This window comes from Hoplias malabaricus, chromosome Y (genome assembly GCF_029633855.1).
Source record: "Hoplias malabaricus isolate fHopMal1 chromosome Y, fHopMal1.hap1, whole genome shotgun sequence".
Taxonomy (NCBI): Eukaryota; Metazoa; Chordata; class Actinopteri; order Characiformes; family Erythrinidae; genus Hoplias; species Hoplias malabaricus.
In genome coordinates this window covers 27,152,802-27,177,121 of record NC_089820.1, presented here as the reverse complement: position 1 = coordinate 27,177,121, position 24,320 = coordinate 27,152,802, and the positions used below count along the sequence as shown (strand labels likewise).

Below are 24,320 nucleotides of genomic sequence, written 5' to 3'. Positions count from 1 at the left end.
CTCTGGAGTGATGGGGTTCTTCTGGTGTGTGGAACTGTGTTCTCTGGAGTGATGGGGTTCCTCTGGTGTGTGGAACTGTGGAACTGTGTTCTCTGGAGTGATGGGGTTCCACTGGTGTGTGGAACTGTGTTCTCTGGAGTGATGGGGTTCCTCTGGTGTGTGGAACTGTGGAACTGTGTTCTCTGGAGTGATGGAGTTCCTCTGGTGTGTGGAACAGTGGAACTGTGTTCTCTGGAGTGATGGGGTTCCTCTGGTGTGTGGAACAGTGGAATTGTGTTCTCTGGAGTGATGGAGTTCCTCTGGTGTGTGGAACAGTGGAACTGTGTTCTCTGGAGTGATGGGGTTCCTCTGGTGTGTGGAACAGTGGAATTGTGTTCTCTGGAGTGATGGGGTTCCTCTGGTGTGTGGAACTGTGGAACTGTGTTCTCTGGAGTGATGGAGTTCCTCTGGTGTGTGGAACAGTGGAACTGTGTTCTCTGGAGTGATAGGGTTCCTCTGATGTGTGGAACAGTGGAACTGTGTTCTCTGGAGTGATGGGGTTCCTCTGGTGTGTGAAACAGTGGAACTGTGTTCTCTGGAGTGATGGGGTCCCTCTGGTGTGTGGAACAGTGGAACTGTGTTCTCTGGAGTGATGGGGTTCCTCTGATGTGTGGAACAGTGGAACTGTGTTCTCTGGAGTGATGGGGTTCCTCTGGTGTGTGAAACAGTGGAACTGTGTTCTCTGGAGTGATGGGGTTCCTCTGGTGTGTGAAACAGTGGAACTGTGTTCTCTGGAGTGATGGGGTTCCTCTGGTGTGTGGAACAGTGGAACTGTGTTCTCTGGAGTGATGGGGTTCCTCTGGTGTGTGGAACAGTTTTCTCTGGAGTGATGGTGTTCCTCTGGTGTGTGGAACTGTGTTCTCTGGAGTGATGGGGTTCCTCTTGTGTGTGGAACAGTGGAACTGTGTTCTCTGGAGTGATGGGGTTCCTCTGGTGTGTGGAACAGTGGAACTGTGTTCTCTGGAGTGATGGGGTTCCTCTGGTGTGTGGAACAGTGTTCTCTGGAGTGATGGGGTTCCTCTGGTGTGTGGAACAGTGGAACTGTGTTCTCTGGAGTGATGGGGTTCCTCTGGTGTGTGGAACTGTGTTCTCTGGAGTGATGGGGTTCCTCTGGTGTGTGGAACTGTGGAACTGTGTTCTCTGGAGTGATGGGGTTCCTCTGGTGTGTGGAACAGTGGAACTGTGTTCTCTGGAGTGATGGGGTTCCTCTGGTGAGTGGAACTGTGTTCTCTGGAGTGATGGAGTTCCTCTGGTGTGTAACAGTGGAACTGTGTTCTCTGGAGTGATGGGGTTCCTCTGGTGTGTGGAACAGTGGAACTGTGTTCTCTGGAGTGATGGGGTTCCTCTGGTGTGTGGAACAGTGGAACAGTGTTCTCCTGAGTGATGGGGTTCCTCTGGTGTGTGGAACAGTGGAACTGTGTTCTCTGGAGTGATGGGGTTCCTCTGGTGTGTGGAACAGTGGAACTGTGTTCTCTGGAGTGATGATGATGAGACTGTAGTCCATCAGATCCTCACAGCTATGTAGCAATTTTGTATAGGTTCATCAAAGAGACCCCTACAACTCAACCCTAACATTTCTGAATGAGTAGCTAACATTTAGACACTAAACACACACAGGTGATTGCATTTGACGTAAAATTCAAAATCAGTCCAAAGTCACTTTGGCTCCTGTTGATTACAAATGATGATGTCACAAAGCAGCTTCACAGATTTCCAGTAAACACAAAGTTTTAACATGAAATGTAAAGAATGTAAAACCCCCCAGGAGAGCGAGGCCAGGGGCGACAGTGGCACAGAGAGACTCCCTCAGAGCTGAGGAAGAACCCTTGGGAGGAACCAGGGCTCACACAGGGGACCTACCCTCCTCTGGTGAATCTACTGGTAACAGTTAGGAGTCCGTGAGAACTTCAGTGTAGGGGCAGCTCTGAGGCCAGTGGTGGTGGCTGGAGCGTGGGCAGCTGCTCTGAAGAGTGGAGGAGGAGCTCGACAGTCATCCATCAGTGTCCAGACGAACAGGTAGGGGTCGTTTACTCAGATCCTGCACCTACACAATTAGTCATTAGACCATTGCTCACAATAATAAACTCATCCCTCAACTTTGGATATGTTCCTAAACCTCTAATCAAACCAATGATTAAAAAACCCAGTCATGACCCTTTTGTGCTCGCAAACTACAGGCCAATATCAAACCTCCCTTTTATTGCTAAGATTCTAGAAAAGGTTGTGTCACAGCAGTTGTGCTCTTACCTACAAAACAATGACATTCATGACATTTTTCAGTCTGGATTTAGACCCAATCACAGCACAGAAACGGCTCTAACAAGAGTCACTAATGACCTTCTCCTTTCACTTGATAAGAGCTGTATCTCTGTTCTGGTGCTGATACCATAGACCAGGGACGTCAAACTCATTCTCACAGAGGGCCACATCGGCGTAATGGTTGCCCTCAAAGGGCCAGATGTAACTGTAAGACAGTGTAAATGTAACTACTCCTTAATGTTAAATAACTCTGAATTTATTACTTATTCAACTTATTTGGATAGATATATAAATGTTTGCTTGTTGCTCTGTTAACAACATAAATCCTGTTCATTTGTGAGGTTAAGAAACTCATTACTCCATCAATCAATGACCAAACTATCCAAGTGAATAAAGAAAAATATCATCAAACACAAGTGATGACCTTCAGTAAACACTGCTTCAAAAATTCACCCCCTGAAAATGACTTAGACACGCGAGTGGTTTCTTCAGCTACAGTAAAGCTAGCTTTCACAGCTGCGTGGTTTTGGGCCGTAATTCTTGTGAACATATCCTGCTGCGATCGCAGTTTGCCTTTTAATTCTTGTACAGTTTGTTGCTTTTCTTGAAGTCTAACTTTGGAAAACTGAGCTCCGTGTTTAGTGTCAAAGTGCCGACGTAAATTGTACTCTTTGACACCTGCCACTGCCTCATAACACAAAAGACACACCGGTTTTCTCCTTGAAACACAAACATGTATCGCCTTCACATCTCTCTTCCATCGGCATCAATCTTTCGTTTCCAGGACATTTTGGGATCAATATTTGTAGGTGTTTCTTAATTGCACTTGTTAAAAAAAATCACATTGAAGAGGATACGCTGTGATCTAGTGGTGGAATGCCGTCACTTGGCGGGCAACTTAATCAGCATGAATTGTGGGAAATGTAGTTTAAGGTCAATGCACGCTTTAGAATTAGTGGCAGAATAATTAATAATTAAAGTGTAAAAGCATGCATTGACCATAAACTCCATTTCCCACAGTTGTTCATGCTGATTGTTACCCGTGAAGCGGCGGCATTAAGCCACTAGATTGCAGTCAATCAGATCTTTTAAGCTCTTGCGGGCCACATCAAATGACACGGCGGGCCACGAGTTTGACACGTGCCATAGATCATGTGATGCTTTGATAGGCTGGAAAATCTGGTAGGAATAAAAGGATCTGCCCTCTCTTGGTTCAGATCCTATTTATCTGACCGTTATCAATTTGTTTATCTGAATAATAAATCCTCTAATCATACTTTAGTTAAATATGGTGTTCCACAAGGGTCAGTGCTTGGCCCTGTATTGTACACACTCTACATGCTGCCACTGGGTCGACTAATCCGTAAGCATGGGATTCAATATCAGCCAAACCTAATGATGTTGCTTGTCTACGTAAAATAACAGAATGTCTAACTAAGAGACCCACAGTCTCTTACTGAACTCACCCCCGTCTCCCGTCACCTTCACATCGTTCACAGGATGCTCATCTACTCTCAGTTCCTCACATTAAGAAAAACACTGCAGGAGGAAGAGCCTTTTCTCACAAAGCTACTCAGCTCTGGAATAGCGTCCGGTTACTGTTTGGGGCTCAGACACACTCCCAGTCTTTACGTCTTTATTATCCCCCTTGTCTGGTTTTCTTTCTCCTGTGTCTCTCGTGCCTTGAGACGTCCTGCTCCTCCCGGTGATGCCCTGATCCAGCGAGTCCTGTACAAGATCTTAGCCTTGTCTCACCTACAGTATCTCGCCTGGCCGTGCAACTGTTGTTTAAGTTCAGTGCTGTGAAGGTGATGAAGACTTCTACGCCGACACCGTTCTTGCGTTTAAATAAAAGGTTTATTAACAGCATCAACCAAGCGCCAGTGGACAGCTTTTTGAGAATTTTCAGCCAGTGCCCTTCTAACTTCACCCCCAGGTCACTGTTCTGTATCTATTTAAGGTAATGGTTTAGCGTCTTGTTTACGTTATCTCCTGCTCTGGGACTGAGGAGAGAGAATTACAGCGTCCTGCTCTTTTACTTAAAGAAAAGTAAGTTTACTCCAAATACTCCGTCCTCATGCAGTGACTCAGGAGAGTAAACATTTCCTAGTGCTGCGCTTCATATCATATAATACACTTCAGAAGGGTGCAGTTTTATCTCAAATTAACTCTGCACCTGCTTTTACCCTTCGACAGAGTCCCTGCCACCTCCTCCTTCCTCTGACTCTTACATCACTGTTTCACCTTCACTTCAGTCTTCACAAACTCAGTCTCCGTCAGTTCACTTCTCTCCTGTTCTCTGTTGTGTCTCTGGTGTCGACTCGAGGAGGATGGGTTCCCCGTGTGAGTCTTGGTCTGAGGGGGGTTTCCTTGCCTCTGTTGCCCCTGACTCACTCAAGAGGAGGCTGGGACTCAGATCTCTGTAAAGATGCTTTGTGACGACTTTGTTGTGAAAAGCGTGTTATAAATGACATCTGATTGATTGATTGATTGATTGCAGTGAAAATGAGTGAACACACATTTGTTCATTTTTTTAAAGCAGACTTTTATTTGCTGGATGTAACAGAAATAATAAAACAATGGGTAGAGTTCACAACAAAAGTAAATTGTAGAATAAAATTAACACAATTATTTAAAACAAAATAAAAAAATCTAAACAGGATCCTGTAGATAGATGTTTATTAGTAAGGTTTTAGTAAAAAAGTCCGTGTTTTTTTTCTCGGTGTGTATTTGAGTTTTAAATGTTAAGCTCCGCAAATAAAAGACATTAGAAATTGCACTAAATATTAACAAAACTTATTAAAAGCTGATTGATCTTGAATTTACTCTTTTTCTTAAATCGTATTTCATCCTTACGTATTTAATTTTGGAAGCTGGTGTTTTACGTCATGTTTAAGTTGCGTATTTTACGTCCTGAACCCGTCTGAAGGTAAAAGGATATTATAGATGTGTAAAATACAAATGAAAATGATTTGTTTACAACTCTTCCACGTTTTAAACAACAAACTAAAGCTATAAACTATTTTTATTCTGTTTTCAAATGCACAAGGCCTCAGACGTCTCTAATACTGACTAAATCGAGTTAAATTGATTTGTTCTTTTTAAGAATTGCATGTTTTTCACAGAAGAATTATGCCTTAAAGTATTTGTTTTGCACACATTGGAGAGGTTCGATTGTGTTACAATAACAATAACAATAATAACAATAATAACAATAACATTCTGAATTCACGAGGTTATAGAGGTATTTTAAGCAAAAAAAAACCAAACAATAAACAGAAGAAAATCCCTGCTGTCCCCCAGAGTGAAGAACACAAACTCAGTTAAATCTTCAGAAGAGCTGCGTAAGGCCATTAAACTACTGCCACGACTTAAAAAGACTTTAAAAATAAACCTAAGGAATTCTAAGTGGGATTCAGGGCCCAATGAGGGTGTGGCAAACTGAACCCTCTGAAGTTAAACACCCTCTGGTCAAACTACATGCTTCTGTCATTGGTTTAAAAAAAAAAAAAAGCTTCTTTCGCATTAATTTCTATGGAATATAAAAGCCGCATGTTTCACTACGTTTTACATTTTTTTTAAAATGTTAAATTCAACAAAAAGACATTCATTAGAAACGTTAACTCACATTTGGCATTTCTCCGTTTGTTGATTTTAGTGGTTTATTTTCAGATGTGTTTTATTTTGAAATGTTTTACATTTTCAATTTTAATTCAGATTTTTAAGAGTTTCTAGGAGTTTATTGGTTCTAACAACATCTTAAATGACTTTAAGAAGGTTACATTTTTATTGTAAAAAGTTAAAGGAAAAAGTAACTAAAGGTGTATAATATTTCAAGTTTTTCTCTGTAGTTTATTTTTCCTTTTCGTAATTCAACAACACGTCTGTCCCCACACAAAAATAACCACTATTTTAATAAATCGTATGACAGTCAACTTTAAAACGTAATTAATTCGCAGTAACATTACCGTACCGTATCAGATCAGTGAAATATTACAGCACATTAATATTGTGTCGTAAACATTGCCCAATTTATTAAAAGACTTGGTTTACTACATTTCACAAATGTAATCACTTTCTACACTTTGTTACTGGGTCAAAAATGTAATAAATTCCTGATTTTAAAGAGTTACAGCACGTGAGGAAACTGAAAGTGTAGTACGTTTTTATGTAAAACATTAACACATTATTGTAAAAGTGTTTTTTTTAAAGACACTGAAATATTTAACAGAATTTTATTGCATTTCTCACTCGCGCTCCACACAACGTCCAACGCTCTACAGAAGGTGACGAGGAACTGTAACAAAACCCAATCATAGAATAAAGAAAGTGTAACCACCAAAGTGTAAACCACAGTTTTATTCATTTTTGACCCAGTTCCGTATAAAAATATTACATGCAAGCCTTATTTGGAAATCGTAATTTTTTGGGGGTTTCTCTGAGCACTGAGTTGTTCTTTTTATCATTTTTACTCTAAAACAACAAACAAACAAAACAATGTATTTGAAGCGAGATACAAACGTAAAAATAACACCTAAATATTCCCACAGTATCATAATGAAGTGCCTAATATTCCTCTGTTTATTGTTTTTAGCTGATTATCTGTTTCTGTCCTGTTTCATATGATAAACACTTTTACACTGTTTTTATGCACAATGCCCCCCCCTTTTCTTAAAAGTGAAAAAGATAGAGAAAAGAAAGAACTTCAGCAGAGCAGTGTAAAAAAGTGAAAGCAGCAGCTGAGCATCAGAAATGTGCAGTAGTTTGTTCAGATTTAGTGCATTGTCATGGCTTATTAGCGTCGTATTTATATTCTTTACTCTGCACAGGAGAGACACACACTGCAGCGTCTCTGGGACACACCTGGTCACCGCTCTGACCTCCTCCTCTTTATTACAGGTTTATAACTGTGCTCATAAGTGATTAATAAACATATGGAGAGGGGGAAAAAACTTAATTTTTCTACTTGTCATAGTCCACAATTGTTGTTTATTTGCTTTGTTTGACGCAGTGAGGAAACTCAGCATAAAAACAATGACATTTGTACGTGCCATGTTTAATTACTCCACTCCAGTTTAAATTCAGCAAATAAACAGTGATTGTGTAGAAAAGTGTCACATTTTTATAATGAATAAAGACCAGGTGAGTCCAAAGTGTTTGGCGCAGGATAAACATCTGTGCGGAGCCTCCTCTCGGGTCGAGCCACAGGACGAAGGGAAAGGTTTACGCTGCGTGTGGAAGCACCAGCCTGAGATTAAACAAATGCTAAGCAATAAACAACATTTTCTGATTATTATTAGGCACAAAGTTTAGCAGAGTTTAATGTGCACGTGCTCGACCCTACACCACCCGTACAAAGGAGTGCGGGTCTGAGCTGGATTTCTCTCTGAAAGAAATAAAGTTTAAAGCCTGTTATCGTGTCCTGGGAGCAGCCGTGGTCTTAAGGTTCGAGAAGACGGCTTGAGACCAGAGGAGCGCGGGTTCAACTCCTAGGACATTCATCCTCGAGCGAGACACGTGTGTGTGTGTACGGGCGCACGATGACTACAACTTGGTGTCTGAAGTGTAAATTGTCTGTAAGTGTTTATTCAGTGTTTGAATTCCCACAGAAACTCATGTGTGACTCGAGCTGTTTAGTTTTGTAGCACTTTCGCTCTTAAGTCAGTTCCACCTTAAGTAATGTAACTGTAACAGCAAAAATAAGTCAGTGTTACCCCCCTATGGAGCAGTAATAGAGCAACATCCTCATCTCGGTTGGTGCTTTTCAGCGTTTGGAGTCTCTCCGTTGTCTAAAAACCTCCAGATGGCGTTTCTCTGCCGTGAGCAGAGAGAGAGAAAGCTTAGCACCGGACCCAGACACTTTGTTTTTTTTACCCATTTACAGACACTGGGGCTTCGTAAACACATTAGAGCGGTTTCCAGAGCAAACCGACTGCAGAGCAGCACATGGAGAGGACACACACTCAGAGCTTTATACACAGGATTTTTTTTTTTTTTACTTTAAAGTAGTGAACACCACCATCAAAATCAGAGACGCAAGGGGATTATTGACAGTGATTCTTCTTCTGCTGTAAAGAACAGACTTCAAACTGCAGATCCACTTTGGTTCTGTGTTCATTTCCCCACGGCACGCCACTCTCTGCAGGAAGTATCAATAATGCTAAAAGCTACAGGTAACACTTGTGTGCACTGAAATGACATCACACAGTGTGTGCGCCCAAATATAAAAACACACACACGCCCCACAAAAATCCAAGAGCTGCTCGTAGAATTGGAGCACAACACTATCCAGAATGGCACTGAGTGTGTGTGTGTGTGTGTGTTAGCGCTTAGCTACATTTTTAATCCACTGTAACTCAGCAGTGACTGGTCCGGTTTAATCACATTTTCCCAATCATTTCCTCACAGAGAAATCCAGCCTCGATCAGACTTCCTCATACGGGCACGACCTCAACGACAGAAGGAAACAACTTCAGCGCGCTCTAACCTCGAAGCACAGGCTGCGTTATTCACAGTTATAGAAGTCTGTTCTTCATCGCACGTCGTGTCTGATTTTCTCACGAGCAAATGAACGAGGAAAGTGCAGCTTCAGAGAACAAACCTATACATCACTGACGTCTGTCCGTCTGCTCGGACCTGAGCCAACAACACCCCCCCGTGATTGATTCTGCGTCTGAAGACATCTGGCGTTTACTGATCAGTCAAAGAGAAGAGGAAAGAACAAGACTTGTTCATTATTAAAAATAAGGAGCTCGTGTCGAACAGGATCCACTCTCAGTTTTTAAACCGAGTCTGTTCACAAATGTGGTTGAATTTCCTGAAAAACAGAGAGAAAAAAGGAACATTAAAGTGATTTTATCTGTAAAACATTAGATTAGATTCATCTCCTGGTGCTTGAGAAAAAAGAGAATGAAGAAACAAAAGGCAAAGGCTCCCTCTCCTGGCAGAAGAATGAACTACAGGCAACTTAGTTTTTCAATGCGTTTCTGTTCCACCTCCCACTCTTTTTCTTCCTTTTTCCATCCTTCCATCATCTGTGTTTTTTTCTCTTTTTGTATTTCCTTCCCTTTCTTTCATGCTTTGAATATTAAACATTAAATTAAAGTAAAACCAAAATCAGTGTGTCTCTGTCTTTCAGTAAAAATCTACACAGCGCAGACACAAGAACGTCCCTCCATTTTATCTTTAAACTGTCTTCCATTTTCTATTTAACTGTATTTTTTCACAATCTTTTTTCTTGTTCTTATTCCAATCGTTTGTTGACATTTTCTTTCCTTCGTGCCTCAAACCCAAATATTTTAGTTTTGCACTTGATTCTTTAAGCTGTTGATGTTTGTTCTGTTCTGGATTTATATTTAGTTCCTATCTTTGATGTGATTCTTTTCTTCTTCCCTCACTCTGTTTTTCCTTTATTTCACTCAAATTCTGTTTCTTTCCATTCTTCAATAATTTTAAGAATATTTAGTAACACTTTACAATTTTATAACACTTGCGATTGTTGTAAGTGCTGTTAATTATTAATGATTAATAACATCTTCACTAGTGTCAATTAATAATTAGTTAAGACATTATTTAACCATTTAGTAACGTTCATTACTTCAGTACATTTCGTTAATTAAAGCAACCTTGCTGTAAAGTGTATTTTTGTGGTAAAACTCTGAGTGACTCTTACGTGGCATGATGAGCTTTAATCTGAGTGCGGCAGTTCCGTCCCCAATAACAGTCCGGCCTGGAGGTTACAGCAGCTAAAACACACACACACACACACACACACAGAGAGAGAGGTCAGAGAAATATCTCACTGAAAGCTTAAAGTCATTCAGTCTGTACTCAGCATCGAAAGGCATTTCCACTCTAGAGCGTTTGCTCGGGTCTGAATCAGTGAGAAATGTGTCGTTTTGGAGCGTTTACCCTTTGGTTTGAGTTGTTTTCACAGAGAGAAACATTCAAGGAACAATATTCCCCCTCCTCTGATTGGTCAGAGCTGACTGGAGCAGGAAAGTGCTCTCTCCTCTGATTGGTCAGAGCTCACTGGAGCGGGAAAGTGTTCTCTACTCTGATTGGTCAGAGCTGACTGGAGCGGGAAAGTGTTCTCTCCTCTGATTGGTCAGAGCTGACTGGACAAGGAAAGTGTTCTCTCCTCTGATTGGGGCAGTAAACACAGGAGGAAGGTGCTTGGTTCGGGACGAGTGCAGGTTTCTGTTCTGTTTCTCTGATTAAGAAATAAACTCTCCCCAGGTCTGTTTCCCTGCTCCACTGCGTCTGATACACTGCGCCCCCTGGCTACAGGAGCGTTCAGCTCAGACCCGCTGTGTACACCTGAGTGTTAGGGCGGATTCAGGTCAGATCACGTTCTCACCAGAAACCAACTGCTCCAGAGTTTGTTTGGGACCGGACCGAGACCCATTACTTACGAGGGTCTTGTACGGTTTTGATCCAGATCCCAAGCGATTTACTGCGTTCACACCTGACCAAACAAACTGAACCAAGGGGAAAACAATCCAGATTCTGATTTAAGTGGAGTAAACAGCACAGGTGTGAAAACCCCCTCAGAAATGAGTTCTAATCTTAAATGTATTGTTAGAAACTGTTTCTTTTTAGTTTTAAACACATTTGAGTGTGTGTGTGTGTGTGAGAGTTACCTGGTAGTTCAGCAGCAGGAATGTTTTCTCTGTATTTGTACGCCAGTTCTTTGAAGTAACGAAGCCCGCAGCAGTAACAGAGCAGGGAGCTGGGACTGATTCGATAATCTGAGAAAACACACAAAACACCTTCAACAACAACTTTATTCCTGACGCTTCTTTAATTCCATTTCAGCTCATTTCCAACAACTGAGAGCTTAACTATTTATGACTGTGTTCATTTCTCAGGTGTCTTTAGAGGCGCCTGCCGTGCTGTGTACCTGTGAGGTGGTAGAGCCCCTGCTGTGTGGCCTGAAGTGCTTCCAGCAGCAGGTCTCTCCAGGTCTTTCCTCTGGAGCTCAAATAATTCTGACACAAAGGAAAAACAGTTTATGATTCACACGAAAAGCATCAGAACGTCTCCAACTCCAGGAAAACATTATTGAGATGATCATCCCAAAAAGTACAGAACAGAGCCCAAAGCTGGGGTTTAACACCATGACAGACTCAGACTTGGGGCTGGTAACGTTATGGTTCTTTTCCTCTGCATGGTCCTGACTCTACCGGACTCGACCCGCCACCAGGTGAATCAGGTCCTGGTTCTGGAAGCGGTTCTTGTTTAGTGGCTGTTCTCTCGTGGTTCAGAGCGAGTCGAGTAGGGACTAAACCATGGCGTGTAAACCTTGCAGAGCGCTGATTGTCCAGAGAGAGTCGTCACTCTACGCCACGCAACGCAGACGACCAGCACCAACTCTCCATCTGTAAAATCTCCAGCTGCAGCAGAGATCACGTTTGTTTTTATCCGACTCACGACGGCAGCTCGTAAAATTACGCCGTGGTCTTTTAAAGAGGTTCAAACGCTCCTTGGATCGGTGGCCGACGAAAGAATCCAGCGAGAGCTGGACTCTGCAACAAGGAAGGAACAAACTCTACTGATCTGTCTGAACTGATGACGGAGCTGTGTTCAGTCCCAAACAACAACAACAACAACAACTACATGCCAATACACCATGAGTAAACACCGCTTAACGTTACCACCGCCGTTGTTGTGGTTTCCAAAGACCATTGTTCCCCTTAGAGACGGGGTTAGAGACGACACTCGATACATTTTGGAGTGGAGCTGTGGGAGTGGAAAACCGACCAGGAACCAATCAGAGAGTAGAGTCCAGTAGAGTAAAAGGTACAATGCAGAGGAAAAGCGGTGAGAGTTTCTCATTCCTCGGTGATTGAAGCGTTAAAAATCTGAATGAAATCATTCCAAAAACTTAACAGGTATCAAGCAAAATGTGGAGAGTTTAGAGTTTTCTACCTGCAGGATTTCAGACTCGTAGTTGTTATTATTGAGGACTCCGTCCATGCATTTAGCGGTGAGGTTCAGATCTGTGGAGACAATAAACAGACGACTCAACTCCATCCTAAAGGTACACACTCCTTTACATCCTCCTCTTTCCGCTGACGCTCACTCACTCCGTGTTCCTCCTGTCAAACTACGCAGACAGAGCGTTTAACACCGCAGGCCCACAGTCCTGGAGCTCTAACCCACTGCATCTTCATCTCTGTCCATCACCCTCCACCTTTAAGAAGCATTTAAAACTTCCTCACTGCGCTGTTTCATCAAAACTGTAGCTGTCCTTTATTTTCTTACTGTATTCATCACTTTTTAATGTTATTTTATTATCGCTGCTATGTCTTCCCTCTAACTGTAAAGTGTCCGCTTCTAAATAAAACACACTACTGTTATTAATATTATCATTAAAACTAATCTCTCTGGAGGTGATTGTAATGAGCAGATTTGATCTTTTGAGGCATTTCTTAATTGTTTTCCTCGGTTGGATTTCTAGTGCCCGGGCATGTCAGGTGTATCACAGAGCCAATCAGAGTTAGCGATACGAGGAGTGCCCCAGAGGACGCTGGGAATGAAGCGCTATCGTCGTTTGTTAAGTGACGGACTTCCTGCATCCAGACACCTTTATCATCACTGGGGAAAACGCTTGTTCTCTGGCATGGTTAAGGTTATTATATACGTCCCGTAACTGTCTCCGCCCTTAAACTACTCCATCCCATATTTTTCAGGAACATGCAGCAGGCAGTGATTTCAGACTGAGGTTAGGTTTGTGATAAACACAATGAAGATTAGGAGGTCACACATAGCCTTTTTTAAGTTAAAGACTGTCACAGTTAAAGTCACAGTGGATCATATTCACTGCTCTGTGTTATTATCCACTCCCACTTCTTTGTGAACTTTTATAGCCACAAAGACCCAGAACAATCAGAACTCACCACTAAAGTGTGCCAGGCAACCCTGACATCCGATTCGCTGGCAGCCCCAGTACAGGTGACAGAAAGGCCTCTGACACACCATACCTGAGAGAGAGAGGGAAAAACAGGAAAAACATGAAAGAGGAAGACAAAACAAAATAACACTGATCACTTACAGAGTGTTATATCGTCCTCCATGGGATTCTGGGTAAAGCCCAGAGAACCACACGTGTCTGTGGAGGTTCTCTTTCTGAATTGGGGAAGTGGAGAACGGGAAATGACCTCAGTGTGTGTTTCTAGGCTGTTCTCTCTCTGGTACACGTTGGTAGGTGGATTGGAGACTCAAAAGTGTCCGTAGGTGTGAATGTGTGAGTGTTTGTGTCGCCCTGTGAAGGACTGGCACCCCCTCCAGGGTGTGTTCCTGCCTTGCGCCCAGTGATTCCAGGTAGGCTCTGGACCCACCGTGACCCTGAACTGGATAAGGGTTACAGACAATGAATGAATGTGTTCAGAGTGTGTATGAGCATATGTGTGTGTGTGTGTGTGTATGGGAGGGGGCTCACAGTGCTGAGGTGAATTGCTGATGTGTTCTGAGCGGCGGTCCGGCATCGGCTGCAAACAACACGAACAAATCAGATGACCACCATGAGGAGGACATTTAAATTCCTGAGGAACTATAGAAAGACGAGAGAGAGAGAGAGAGACCATCAGTTCTCAACAGCGGTGTTCCGCGGTCTAAAGTCTTTTTTCCCAGAAGAGTTTCGGACAAAATCCTGATTAACACACTTCATTTCAGATTGGACATGTGTGTGTGTGTGTTACCTGTGCAGGTATCAGTGGAGGTGGATGGGCCATCTCCTGGTGCTTTCACTGCTCCCTCTTCCTGGGTGGAGCTACAGATCCAGGGGGCGGAGCTAAAATCCCTTCTGTATCCTGGGCACTGCCTACACATCATGTACGGTTGGCTGCAGAAAACATATCAACATTTATGTTTATCTCTTTTTCAATAAAACGTGGCTACTCCCAATGTCCATGTGCGAGTGACTGGACGAGTGTGTGTGTGGTGTCCTGTGAAAGACTACAGCCTTGTCCAGGGTGTGATCCTGCCTTGTGCCCAGTGACTGTGACCCTGAACTGGACAGTGGTTACAGACAATGAATGAACGAATGAATGAAGTTCTAAGTAACTGTCTCCAGTCAAGAGTCTTGGGGGGGTAATCTGTGTAAAAGGAGTGGGTAACATCCTGTTTCCAAAAGGGCAGTTCATGCAACATTTCATGTGCCCTGCCTCATAAAGGACACAAGGTTTTTCACCAGACCTAACCCAAAGGGAGGGAATATAAAGGTCATCCAAGGGTGATCTCGTGTTGGTTTTGCTGATTTCGACTTGTGAGCACACAGCACCAATCTGAACGTGAGCAGGGAAAGTGTGTGTGTATGAGAGTGCTTTCTGTTCACTCACAGGAGTGTGTTTGCTTGCTCAAATTGTAGAGACTGGACTTCGTCTATGTTCTGATGAAAGTGAGTGGTCAGCTGTGTGAGAGAGACAGTTTATACGGTGTCTAACCTCAGGTCCGACGTATCACTGTCGTTGTCTGAGAGTTCGAAAAGATAATCAGAGCTCCCTTCTTCATCAGAGAAAGACCTCTCCACCTTCGGCTGCAGCATGTCCTGAGTGATTTTATTACGAGCGTCCATGCTCCTCACGTCCGCCTCACTACGGCACTTCTCTATCAGAGAGAGAGAGAGAGAGAATGAAAATGTTTAAGCGCCACAGAGGGGGTCCCTGCCCCCGCCATTTAAAGCCCGTTTACACTTCAGCGTTGACCTGACGCAGAGCCTACACTGTTGTGAGGATTATACTTTTTGTTTGTGTCTGTGTCACTCTGCTGTTACACCTCCACACCACTAGGGGCTGAATCTCCTGCCTCTACACCAGTGGCTCCTAAACTTTTATTGCCATGCCCCCTTTTGGAGATGAGAACCCCGCCCCCCCACTTCATATACGGGACCCGCTCTATGGAGCATAAACTGGTTTATTAAGGGACCACAGAGCAACTTCATACAAATTCTTTCCTGGAATGTGTTTGCTACGTTCTGGTGTTAAAAAATGACTGACTGCACCTTTAACTGGAGCGGACAGCTGTGGGTTCTTTACCTGGGTGCTGCAGCAGGTACGCCTCCACCAGGTTGTTGAGGATGTGGTTTTTACGGATTCTCTCCACAGGACATCGACAGGTGGGACACAGAGAGGACCGCTCCATCCACCCGGAATAACACGCCGCACAAAACGTGTGCATACAGGGCTGAAGACTGAGAACATGCCTTGTTATTTATCGCTGATTTCTGTCACTAAACCAAGATCATGGACTTCAGCCTCGTATGTAAAAACGTATGTAATAAATTAACCTCTTTCCTCCCTTTACTCATTCATTCATTCATCCATCCATCCATCCATCCATCCATCCATCTTCTATATGGGCTTCATCACATTGGTCATCGTGGGTTGGATACCTAGGTGCAAGGCAGGACCACAGCGCTACTCCATCACAGGACACACACACACACACCTGTGGACAATGTCACACACTCACGCATTCACTCACTGTACCTGACGCAGTCATGGAGCAGGTCCTGGCAGATGATGCAGGTGAGAGACTCCTCCATTTTATCAGTTTTTGCTCCTTCTCCACTTTCTTTCTCTGGTTTAGCAGCAGAGTCACTGACAGAGCCGAACGTGTCTGAGAGAAAAACAAAACATTAGAACCAGAAAATTATAGCTAACACACACATATACACACACACATCATTTCTACTGCATAATGCAGATTCTACTCTCTGGTTGGTTTTCCACTCCCACAGCACCCACCCTCCCCCCCCCCCCAAATGTATCAGTGTCGTCTCTAACCCCGTCTCTAAGGGGAACAGTGGTCTTTGGAAACCACAACAACGGCGGTAGTAACGTTAAGCGGTGTTTACTCATGGTGTATTGGCGTGTTGTTGTTGTTTGGGACTGAACACAGCTCCGTCATCAGTTCAGACAGATCAGTAGAGTTTGTTCCTTCCTTGTTGCAGCGTCCAGCTCTCGCTGGATTCTTTCGTCAGCCACCGATCCAAAGAGCGTTTGAACCTCTTCAAAAGACCACGGCGTCATTTTACGAGCAAACGTGATCTCTGCTGCAACTAGAGATTTTACAGATGGAGAGTTGGTGCTGGTCGTCTGCGTTGCGTGGCGTAGAGTAACGACTCTCTCTGGACAATCAGCGCTCTGCAAGGTTTACACGCCACGGTTTAGTCCCTACTCGACTCGCTCTGAACCACGAGAGAACATGCTGCGACGTCATGAAACAGTAACATCTGTCTGTCCCTCTATCTGTCCATCCACTTTCTCAGCAGCAAGAGTCACCCTTCAGAGCTGATGAAGAACAACCACCCACCTATTTTCTGTCTCTTTCTCTCCGGCCCCACGCCCTCGTCCGTTTCTCTCGTCTGTTTGAGGGATGTCAGGTTGGAGACTCCAGCGCTGGACTCTGGAACTTTCTGACGAACCCCCGATGGCTCCATTAGAGTCAGATCACCGTAACCTGCACAGAACAACCATGGGAAAAATGAACTCAAACGCTCCTCGTTCACTCACTGGCCAGAGAACGTGTTCCAGGAGGCAGGAAGTGGGTCGTCCCTCGGACGTCTTCAGTTTTCATGGATATTTTGAGATAAAAAATTGAGAAGACGTCATAAACTGCACTAATAGAGGCACTTATGTTAGACGCCTCGAAACACCTGTCTCTCCGTGGCACAAATCAGCAGATGATACAAAGTTCTTTGACACTGTGCGCAGAGACATCGTTACTGAAGACATGTTAGTTTTATGAGCGCAGATAAACATTCATCACATTTTACCAGCTCTTGATTTACTAATGGTTTTGATAGAGATGTTTTTACTCTATTTACAGTGAAAATGGTGTGTGTGTGTTTAGACTGGGGCTTTCCTTTGTTCCTTATTTCCACTTTCCTGGCAAGAACAGCTTCCAGAAACACTACAGCACCACCTCCAGTTCAGGAGTAAAAGTACACAGTAAACTATAAACCACTGGTGTGTGTGTGTGTGTGTGTGTGTGTGTGTGTGGTGGAAGGGGGGGGGGGGGACTATATCGTAGGCAACGTGTCGACGTGCAACCTACACCGTCACCTGACGTGCCCCTCTCCAGAAATGTAACTCCGCGTGGCGCAGACGGCAGGCTGTGATTGGTCAGTAGTGGGAGGGACATTGTTGAAGTTGAACTGAAGAGGTACAGGAACATGAGCTCCTCTCCTCCTCCACACACAGAGACACACACAGTGACACAGAGACACACAGACAGAGACACACACAGCAGCACATTCACAGACAGAGACCTCCTCAGACATGGGGTGGACGTCAAGGACCAATCAAAATGTTGAACAAAGGAGAAATACGGATGTCTCTGTGGAAAATTAAATCAAGGAAAAGCGATACCATGCGGGAAAAACACGCTCCGTCCCAAACCGTGCCCTCCTCCCTACAGAGTGCAATTTAAAGATTTATAAACATAATTCTACTGCACTATGTACTGCAGAGTGTAGAGGAATGTGTTTGAGATTCCTCTAGTGGTGCGGCGGTGTAACTGCAGGGCGACACAGACACGAACGCAGACGTATAAACAGCGTAGGGCTCCTGTGTAGGTTCGAAGCAGAGGTATAAATTGGGCCTAAAACTGTCTTTAGAGTTGTGTGTGTGTGTGTTAAAGGTGGTAAACTCTTACTGGTGTGTGTGGGGTGTGTGTAGAGGGGGGGGTAAAGGTGGGAGCTGGAGGTACTCGGCTGATCCTCGTATCGATGCGGTTTTTCCAGAGGAGAACACGGAAGTGTGACGGGCTCCACTGGATCCGGATCCACTTCAGTGTCAATACGATCCATTTCAGAAGAACAGCTCCTTCTCACAGAGTCTAGAAACACACACACACACACACGATTCGAGAGACAGACAAAGACACACACACAGAGAGAGTAAGGCACAGATACGGAGAGAAGGAAAGATTTACAGAGAAACAAATGGTAACAAATGTAAAATTAAAATAAATAAATACACACTACTGCTATCAATACCGTTTACATCAGTAATCAATTAAATTATATCTTAGCAACTAATCACCAAACAAAAAAAAGTGACACCCAAAAGGGACTGACCCTCAGTGTCCGGAGAGCCACTGTGTCGGGGACTAATGGCCTGATACACGTACGCAATATCTACAAAACAATAACACACACACACAGGTGTCTGTTAGAATCCGTCAGCGCGCACACACACACACCCTGTTTAACACACACACACACACACCCTGTTTGGACCTTCTTCTGAATCACTGTGAGGACCGATGTGTCTGTGCTTTTATCCTTTAACTGTATTTTACTGCCTCTGTTTGTGTGAGGCTTTGATGATTTATATTTTGTCAGATACATATTTAAAATAATAATAATAATAATTCACCACAAAGAAAATAAACCCGGGGCTCACTCTGTTCTGGTTCACTCTTCCTGTAAACAAAGTAGATGACGTCTCCGTTCTGCAGCAGATGGCTCTGTTTCTTCACCAGTTTGGACATGTTTATTACTGTACCATTAGTGCTGGAGTCAACAAACAAACAAACAAACAGAACACAATACTGTTAAAGGACTGGAACTGAACTGAAACCTGTGCCACAAACTGAAGAAGCCCTGGTCAAATGTAAGGATCTGTCAGTTTCATAAAAACAAGAGCAGAGAGAACCTGGAGAAGCCTGGTTTAGCTGGAGCTCCATTAGCCACAGAGCCGCTGTCACAGAGGAGTGTGTGGCGTTATAAAAACAGGAAAAGCCCAAATATACATCCCCTCTTCACTGGGAGGTCTGGAGAAGCTTTGGTGCTTACATCAATGTCTTTGTTTACAATAATAACTAACTATAACTAACTATAAAAGCAGTTCATCTTCTCAGTTGCTGACAGTGTGTGAGAGATCAGTGAAAGTCTGTTCTTTTCTGTTCACACAAAGCTACAAAACTGAAGCACGGTGTTCAGACGACTTTAAAGCAACTCTTTCACCAGAAAACAACAACATTTAAGTTTTTGAACATTTCTCAAACCAAGCACCATAACATTTTATCAGCGTATCTACAGTCGATAAAGGAACAGGGCCTCGCTGGGAACTATGTATTTATCACTGATTTACATTTCTATAAGAGTCTGAGTGATAAAGTGCTGTAACTAATCCACAGACTCCTTTATTCTGAGGAACGCCTCGCTCTGGTGCTCTTTAATGATCCGGAGATTCCCCCGTTTTAGTGTAAAGATGAACACAAAGCCGTTCAGATGTTATTCACTCGTCAGAAAGTCACTAACAGTGAGGTGTGACGTGTATTTGTCTCGTTATGGGGACACACACACGAGATTTCTTTTTTCTCCCGAAGCAAGGATAATTTAAATAGCAATAAAAACAGGGAAAAGGGAAATCCATAGCGCTGACTCTGAGGCGACGCTAGCTGCCGAGGGAAGTAAACACCAGTTGCGTTTGGGGGTGGGAACAAGTCACGACAAGGACAGACGACCGGAGCTGTTACTGAAACGTATCAAAAGTGGAAAACATCACGAAGTTTAAATTTAGGTTTAACACTTACATAAATAAAATGTATTTGGATTTTCTGGGTTTCCAGAGCCTTACCTCATGTCCTCCAGCCACACCTGCCCCGAGGTCTGATCCTGTGTGATTTTGCAGTGATCTCCTGAGACCAGTTTATTAGCAGGAAACGACAGATCACACCCTGGGAAACACACACAAATCACTAAACGTTTACTTCTGAACGACTGTGTACAACCATCACTGTCTCTCTCACACCGCGAGACCCGAGCTACGAGACTCTGAGAGGCGCCAGACACACGGCGTCAAACTGTGGGAGGAAAAGTGTGTTTTTCCAGAGATTAAGTGTTTGAAAAAGCATATTACATATTATACCCCCCTTCGTTCATGTTCACATTTATGTAAGAATCTGGAGCCCACCAACCCACACACTGTGAAACAAGACCCCCGCAGTCAGTTTTCTGTGCGCCCAAGTGAGAAAACACGGCATAAAACGAGCCGCACCTGACGTCAAGTGCAGAGACTTTAGAATGGCCCCGCCCCCTCGTCTGAGTCTGTCCAATCACAGCGCTGGACCCGTGTTTATGTGAGAGTGCAAAGACGAGGTTAAACTCAGCAAAACAGACACAACGAGCGCGGAGAAATAAGAGCACTGAGTAAAAACGGAGAAGAAAGAGAACAGAGTGAAAACGGCTAAAAACCAGAGCTTCTGCTCCTCGCTCCTCACTGCTGTGTGCTCGGGGTCGGGGTGAACAGAGAGTGGCTCATTATCATTTAAAGGAACAGGGGCTGAAAGCGGGCGTTCTGAACAGGGCTGTTTACACAGAGGGAGAACACTGCTGTGGGGCTCGTGGGGTTTGGACCCCACTATGTTCCTCTGTGGAGACGAGGGGGGTACGTCTTGTTTAAAGAAGCCAAAAAAACCTTACATTTAAAACAACAAAACTTACATATGAATATTATTATTATTAAATCTCTTTTTTAAAAAAAACACTACTCTGTTGTCTCCATTTAAAACGAGGTATTTTAGTCTCTGCAGAAATTAATTAATCAAAAATAATCATCAGAAACACACAAATAAAGCCCTGACGTCTGAAATCACAGCCAATCCAGACACACAGATTTACAAGTCATGGTTTTTAAGGTGGGAAAGAGACATGAAAGTGTTTGGGAACGAGACGCAGACGTCCCACACAAAAAGCTGCTTAATATTCTTCCCAATCGTCTTCAATAGAGCCCTTTGTTATTACTGGGGGTTCGTGGGGGGGGGGGGTCCTTTAGTTTTCCCAAACTAAAGAGGGGTATTGTGTGAGGCACGAACTCACTGAATAAAGTCCAGACACTAGAACGTCGCCCAGAGAATTCGCCCCGACAAAGGGAGGGGGAAAAAGGAGCCAAACTTTAAAAGGATGCTGAAATCTCATGGAAAACTTTAGCATTCTTCTAAAAATACAACACATTACATTTTGTACAACTTTACTACATTCTAACACTGTTCTGTAGATTTGATATTTCATTAAACAATAAAACTGTGTGCTACAACTGTAATTAAAACAACAAACCAACTCTCCCTCGAGAAACAACAAAATAAACAGCTTTGTCTCAGCAGCATTTTAAATCGTCCAGATACAACCCACATTTATCTCTTTAATGCTTTAAAATAGGACCCCCCCGCGTTTCTGAACTCCTAAAGGGTTAATTTTATTGATAGTTGTGTAAATATTGCATTAAAATATTTTAACGCTGCTTTCTTTTTCTCAAAACTGCTTTAAAATGTCAACTTTCCTTCTGTTAAAATCAAAGGAACATGGCTCTAAGGCTTTTAAAGGTTTTTTTTTGTAGAAAATGATAACATTCACTTTTACGTAAATCACTCATCCTTTATTTCTACCTTCACCCACGTGGTGTTTATGACACATTTAAACTGTGCACGTCCTACTCTTTCTTGATCTGAAATAGCATTGAAACACATCTTTTTAAACCTTAAAATATTCCACTGTAACTTCTTCAAACCCACTGTATTTACACTGGAGGTGCATTAAACACGGCTCCTTTTACTTTTAGCAAAACTGGACCCATCCTTCACACTTTTGTCTGTTAAAGAAGCCCTTTTGGTTCCACAAAGGACCATTTTTGCTAATAATTTACATGAAGCGAAGGTACTTTACACTCTCACACACCTCTTTAACAATACGGTTCTTTATGGAACCCAAAGGTGTTCTTTGTTTTTAAGAGTGTAATTCAGTTCACGAAGGCATCCCCCTGTCTCTCTGACGCTAACGCAGTGTAAATCAGTGTATCCTCTCTCCTCCCGTCCACAGCGCAAAGTAACAGAGTTAAACTGCGTCAGCGAGCGCAGACAAAGTTCAAAACTCATAACCCACTCATCGTTCCAGAGAGATTCCTGTCGACAGTGAAGTGTGAATCAGTGTAACTGTGTGTAGCTGACCCTTCCTCCTCCGGGTAATGCATTAAAACTTTACAAAACTCAAGATGAAACCCACCTTTCCTCCTGCCAACAGTGCACTCTCTGTTGGTGAGGAGCAGAGTGAGTTCAGACTGAGACGAAGCTCCAACCCGAACCAGTTTCCCCCACGGCCGTCCTCTACTCTCCGAATCCATCTTCTCCTCCTCAGAGTTTAGGGGAAGCGCATCTAAACAGAGCAGAACATCCCTGTCTTGAATAAACAGCAGAAAACTATTTACTTTTTAATATTTTGACACAACAACACTGTATTTCACTCTTCTTTTAATGTCATTAATACACTATGAAGGTGTTAATGCTCTTTCACGTGTGTCCTGACACTGTGTTTAAAACATTTACACACTTTGTGTTAAATGATCTACACTTCCAGGTCCTGAAAGTACATTAACACAACTCTCCTTGAGCTTACGTTGCATTAAAAATAGAATTATCCGGCTTCATTTACTCAAACTACATGCTAAAGCCTAGCTCTAAGAGTGAAACAGAAGAGAAAAATCAAACTAAACAACCCACTTTCAGCTCTTTACATTAATTCTTGTAGATTTAGATTTTTGGTGCATATCAGAAAAACAATCACAGAGCCTTTCATCTTTCTCTTTACATTCATTCATTTAATGATTTCTCCTTAAAACATTCCATATGTTACTTTTAAAGAGTGCAGTGAATTTAAATAATATAAAGATGTCTTTGTCCTGGAACGGCATTAACTTGCTTTATTCTTGGAAAAATAATACAATAATTAAGTACATTTATTAATTTATTAAAAAAACACAATCCACTATTTGAACTAAAACAATGGATTAAAACTAAAGTTTGTAAACAATAACAGAGCACTGTTTAAAACACAGACTGCATTGTGGATGGTTTTTAAATATTTGTAAAAACAATAAAAACAAATAATTTAAAATCAAGAATGCTGGAATATTGAAAACTACTGATTCTTAAAGTAAAATTTTTATAAAAATGATGTTTATACCTTGCTCAAATAAAGGGGAAATTATAAGACGTAATCACAACTAACACGCAATAAATCCAAATATTTTAAAGAAAACAAACATTTACACGCCCTTAATATTTAATATCTGTTATTAGTCAGCGCCGTAACTCTGAGAATTTAGAACAAAAACGTTTCAAATTTGTTAAAAAAAAAGTTTGTTTTCCAAACAAAAATAGCAGTAGCTCTGATAGCCATCTTGCTAACCAGATTCTTTCGAGAAATAAAGCAATAAAGAAGATATAAATACACCATACGGTTGCCTGCGCTGAGTTGGGAAGATTATATGAAGTCAACATGAAGAAATAAGAGAATATAGTGAATATAAACTGTATTTAAATTACGATGTTTAAGTTAGTTTCCTTATTCGCCAGCTTCTGTTTGGAACTCTCTATTCCACCTTAAATTGGGAATGAGTCATACAGGCGCCTCAAGCTTCAGAATGTAACTGCTGCACATTTAAGGTGGAACGGACTATTCCAATAAGATGCAGGCGAACAGACAGACAACTTCAGATTCGCGTTTAAAGGACTATGTTTAAAACAGAATAAACCATTTACAATTTAAAATATCGAGGACAAGTGAGTAAAACAAGTCTTAAAAGTGAATTTACAATAAAAAACAAAGTATTAACTTGATATTACTCATTTTATTTTACCGTTCAGTTCAACGCTTCTCCAATCTGCTCTCTCCGTTCATTCCTTCAGACCTGACTGCCAAACAGAGGTAGAGCCGCCTTTCCTCTCTCTCTCTCTCTCTCTCTCTCTCTCACACACACACGCACGCACGCGCACGCACGCACAAACACACACACACACACGCTGTGGCTCTACATACATAGATTATTAGATATTTATTCTATAAATATGTTAGAATATGTTATTACATTTTTACTTTGTTTACATTACTGATATTTCACATTTACATTTAGCATAAAAGATAATAGTTTATAATAGTAGATAATTCAGCAGAAGGGATGTAGTGAAAGGGGGTTACAAGGAAAAGCCAATGGGCAAGTCATCCCCTCGCAGAGAGC

The 24,320-nt window shown here is 42.6% G+C and overlaps 1 protein-coding gene across 5 annotated transcripts; it reads right to left on the bottom strand.

Annotated features, from left to right (window-relative positions):
* Window positions 1-4,856: 4,856 nt before the first annotated feature.
* LOC136679202 (E3 ubiquitin-protein ligase CHFR-like) lies at window positions 4,857-24,021 on the bottom strand. 5 transcript variants are annotated; one of them, XM_066657592.1, is made up of 18 exons: window positions 23,943-24,021; window positions 22,310-22,459; window positions 19,890-19,989; window positions 18,711-18,820; window positions 18,383-18,442; window positions 17,959-18,141; window positions 16,615-16,761; window positions 15,789-15,918; window positions 15,336-15,490; window positions 14,745-14,907; window positions 14,001-14,143; window positions 13,742-13,852; window positions 13,200-13,283; window positions 12,229-12,299; window positions 11,201-11,288; window positions 10,941-11,048; window positions 9,971-10,043; window positions 4,857-9,115 (listed from the first exon to the last, which is right to left on the bottom strand). In XM_066657592.1, exons 2-18 carry the CDS (start codon window positions 22,425-22,427, stop codon window positions 9,073-9,075), a joined length of 1,887 nt encoding a protein of 628 aa, XP_066513689.1. In that variant the 5' UTR covers window positions 22,428-22,459; window positions 23,943-24,021; the 3' UTR covers window positions 4,857-9,072. The 5 variants fall into 5 exon arrangements, with proteins under 5 accessions (XP_066513689.1, XP_066513690.1, XP_066513691.1 ...); XM_066657593.1 differs by having other exon boundaries at window positions 22,310-22,483; window positions 23,943-24,015; XM_066657594.1 differs by having other exon boundaries at window positions 22,310-22,479; window positions 23,943-23,995.
* Window positions 24,022-24,320: the final 299 nt, after the last annotated feature.

Bases quoted from the DNA above. Each gene is read 5' to 3' on its own strand.
- LOC136679202 (XM_066657592.1), bottom strand. From the start codon at position 22,427: ATGGATTCGGAGAGTAGAGGACGGCCGTGGGGGAAACTGGTTCGGGTT. The intron at 16,762-17,958 runs GTAAGAGTTTAC...TGTTCTGTGCAG, and splicing joins CACACACCCCACACACACCA to GTTACGGTGATCTGACTCTA. The intron at 10,044-10,940 runs GTAACTCTCACA...TGTGTGTTTTAG, and splicing joins TCCTGCTGCTGAACTACCAG to CTGCTGTAACCTCCAGGCCG.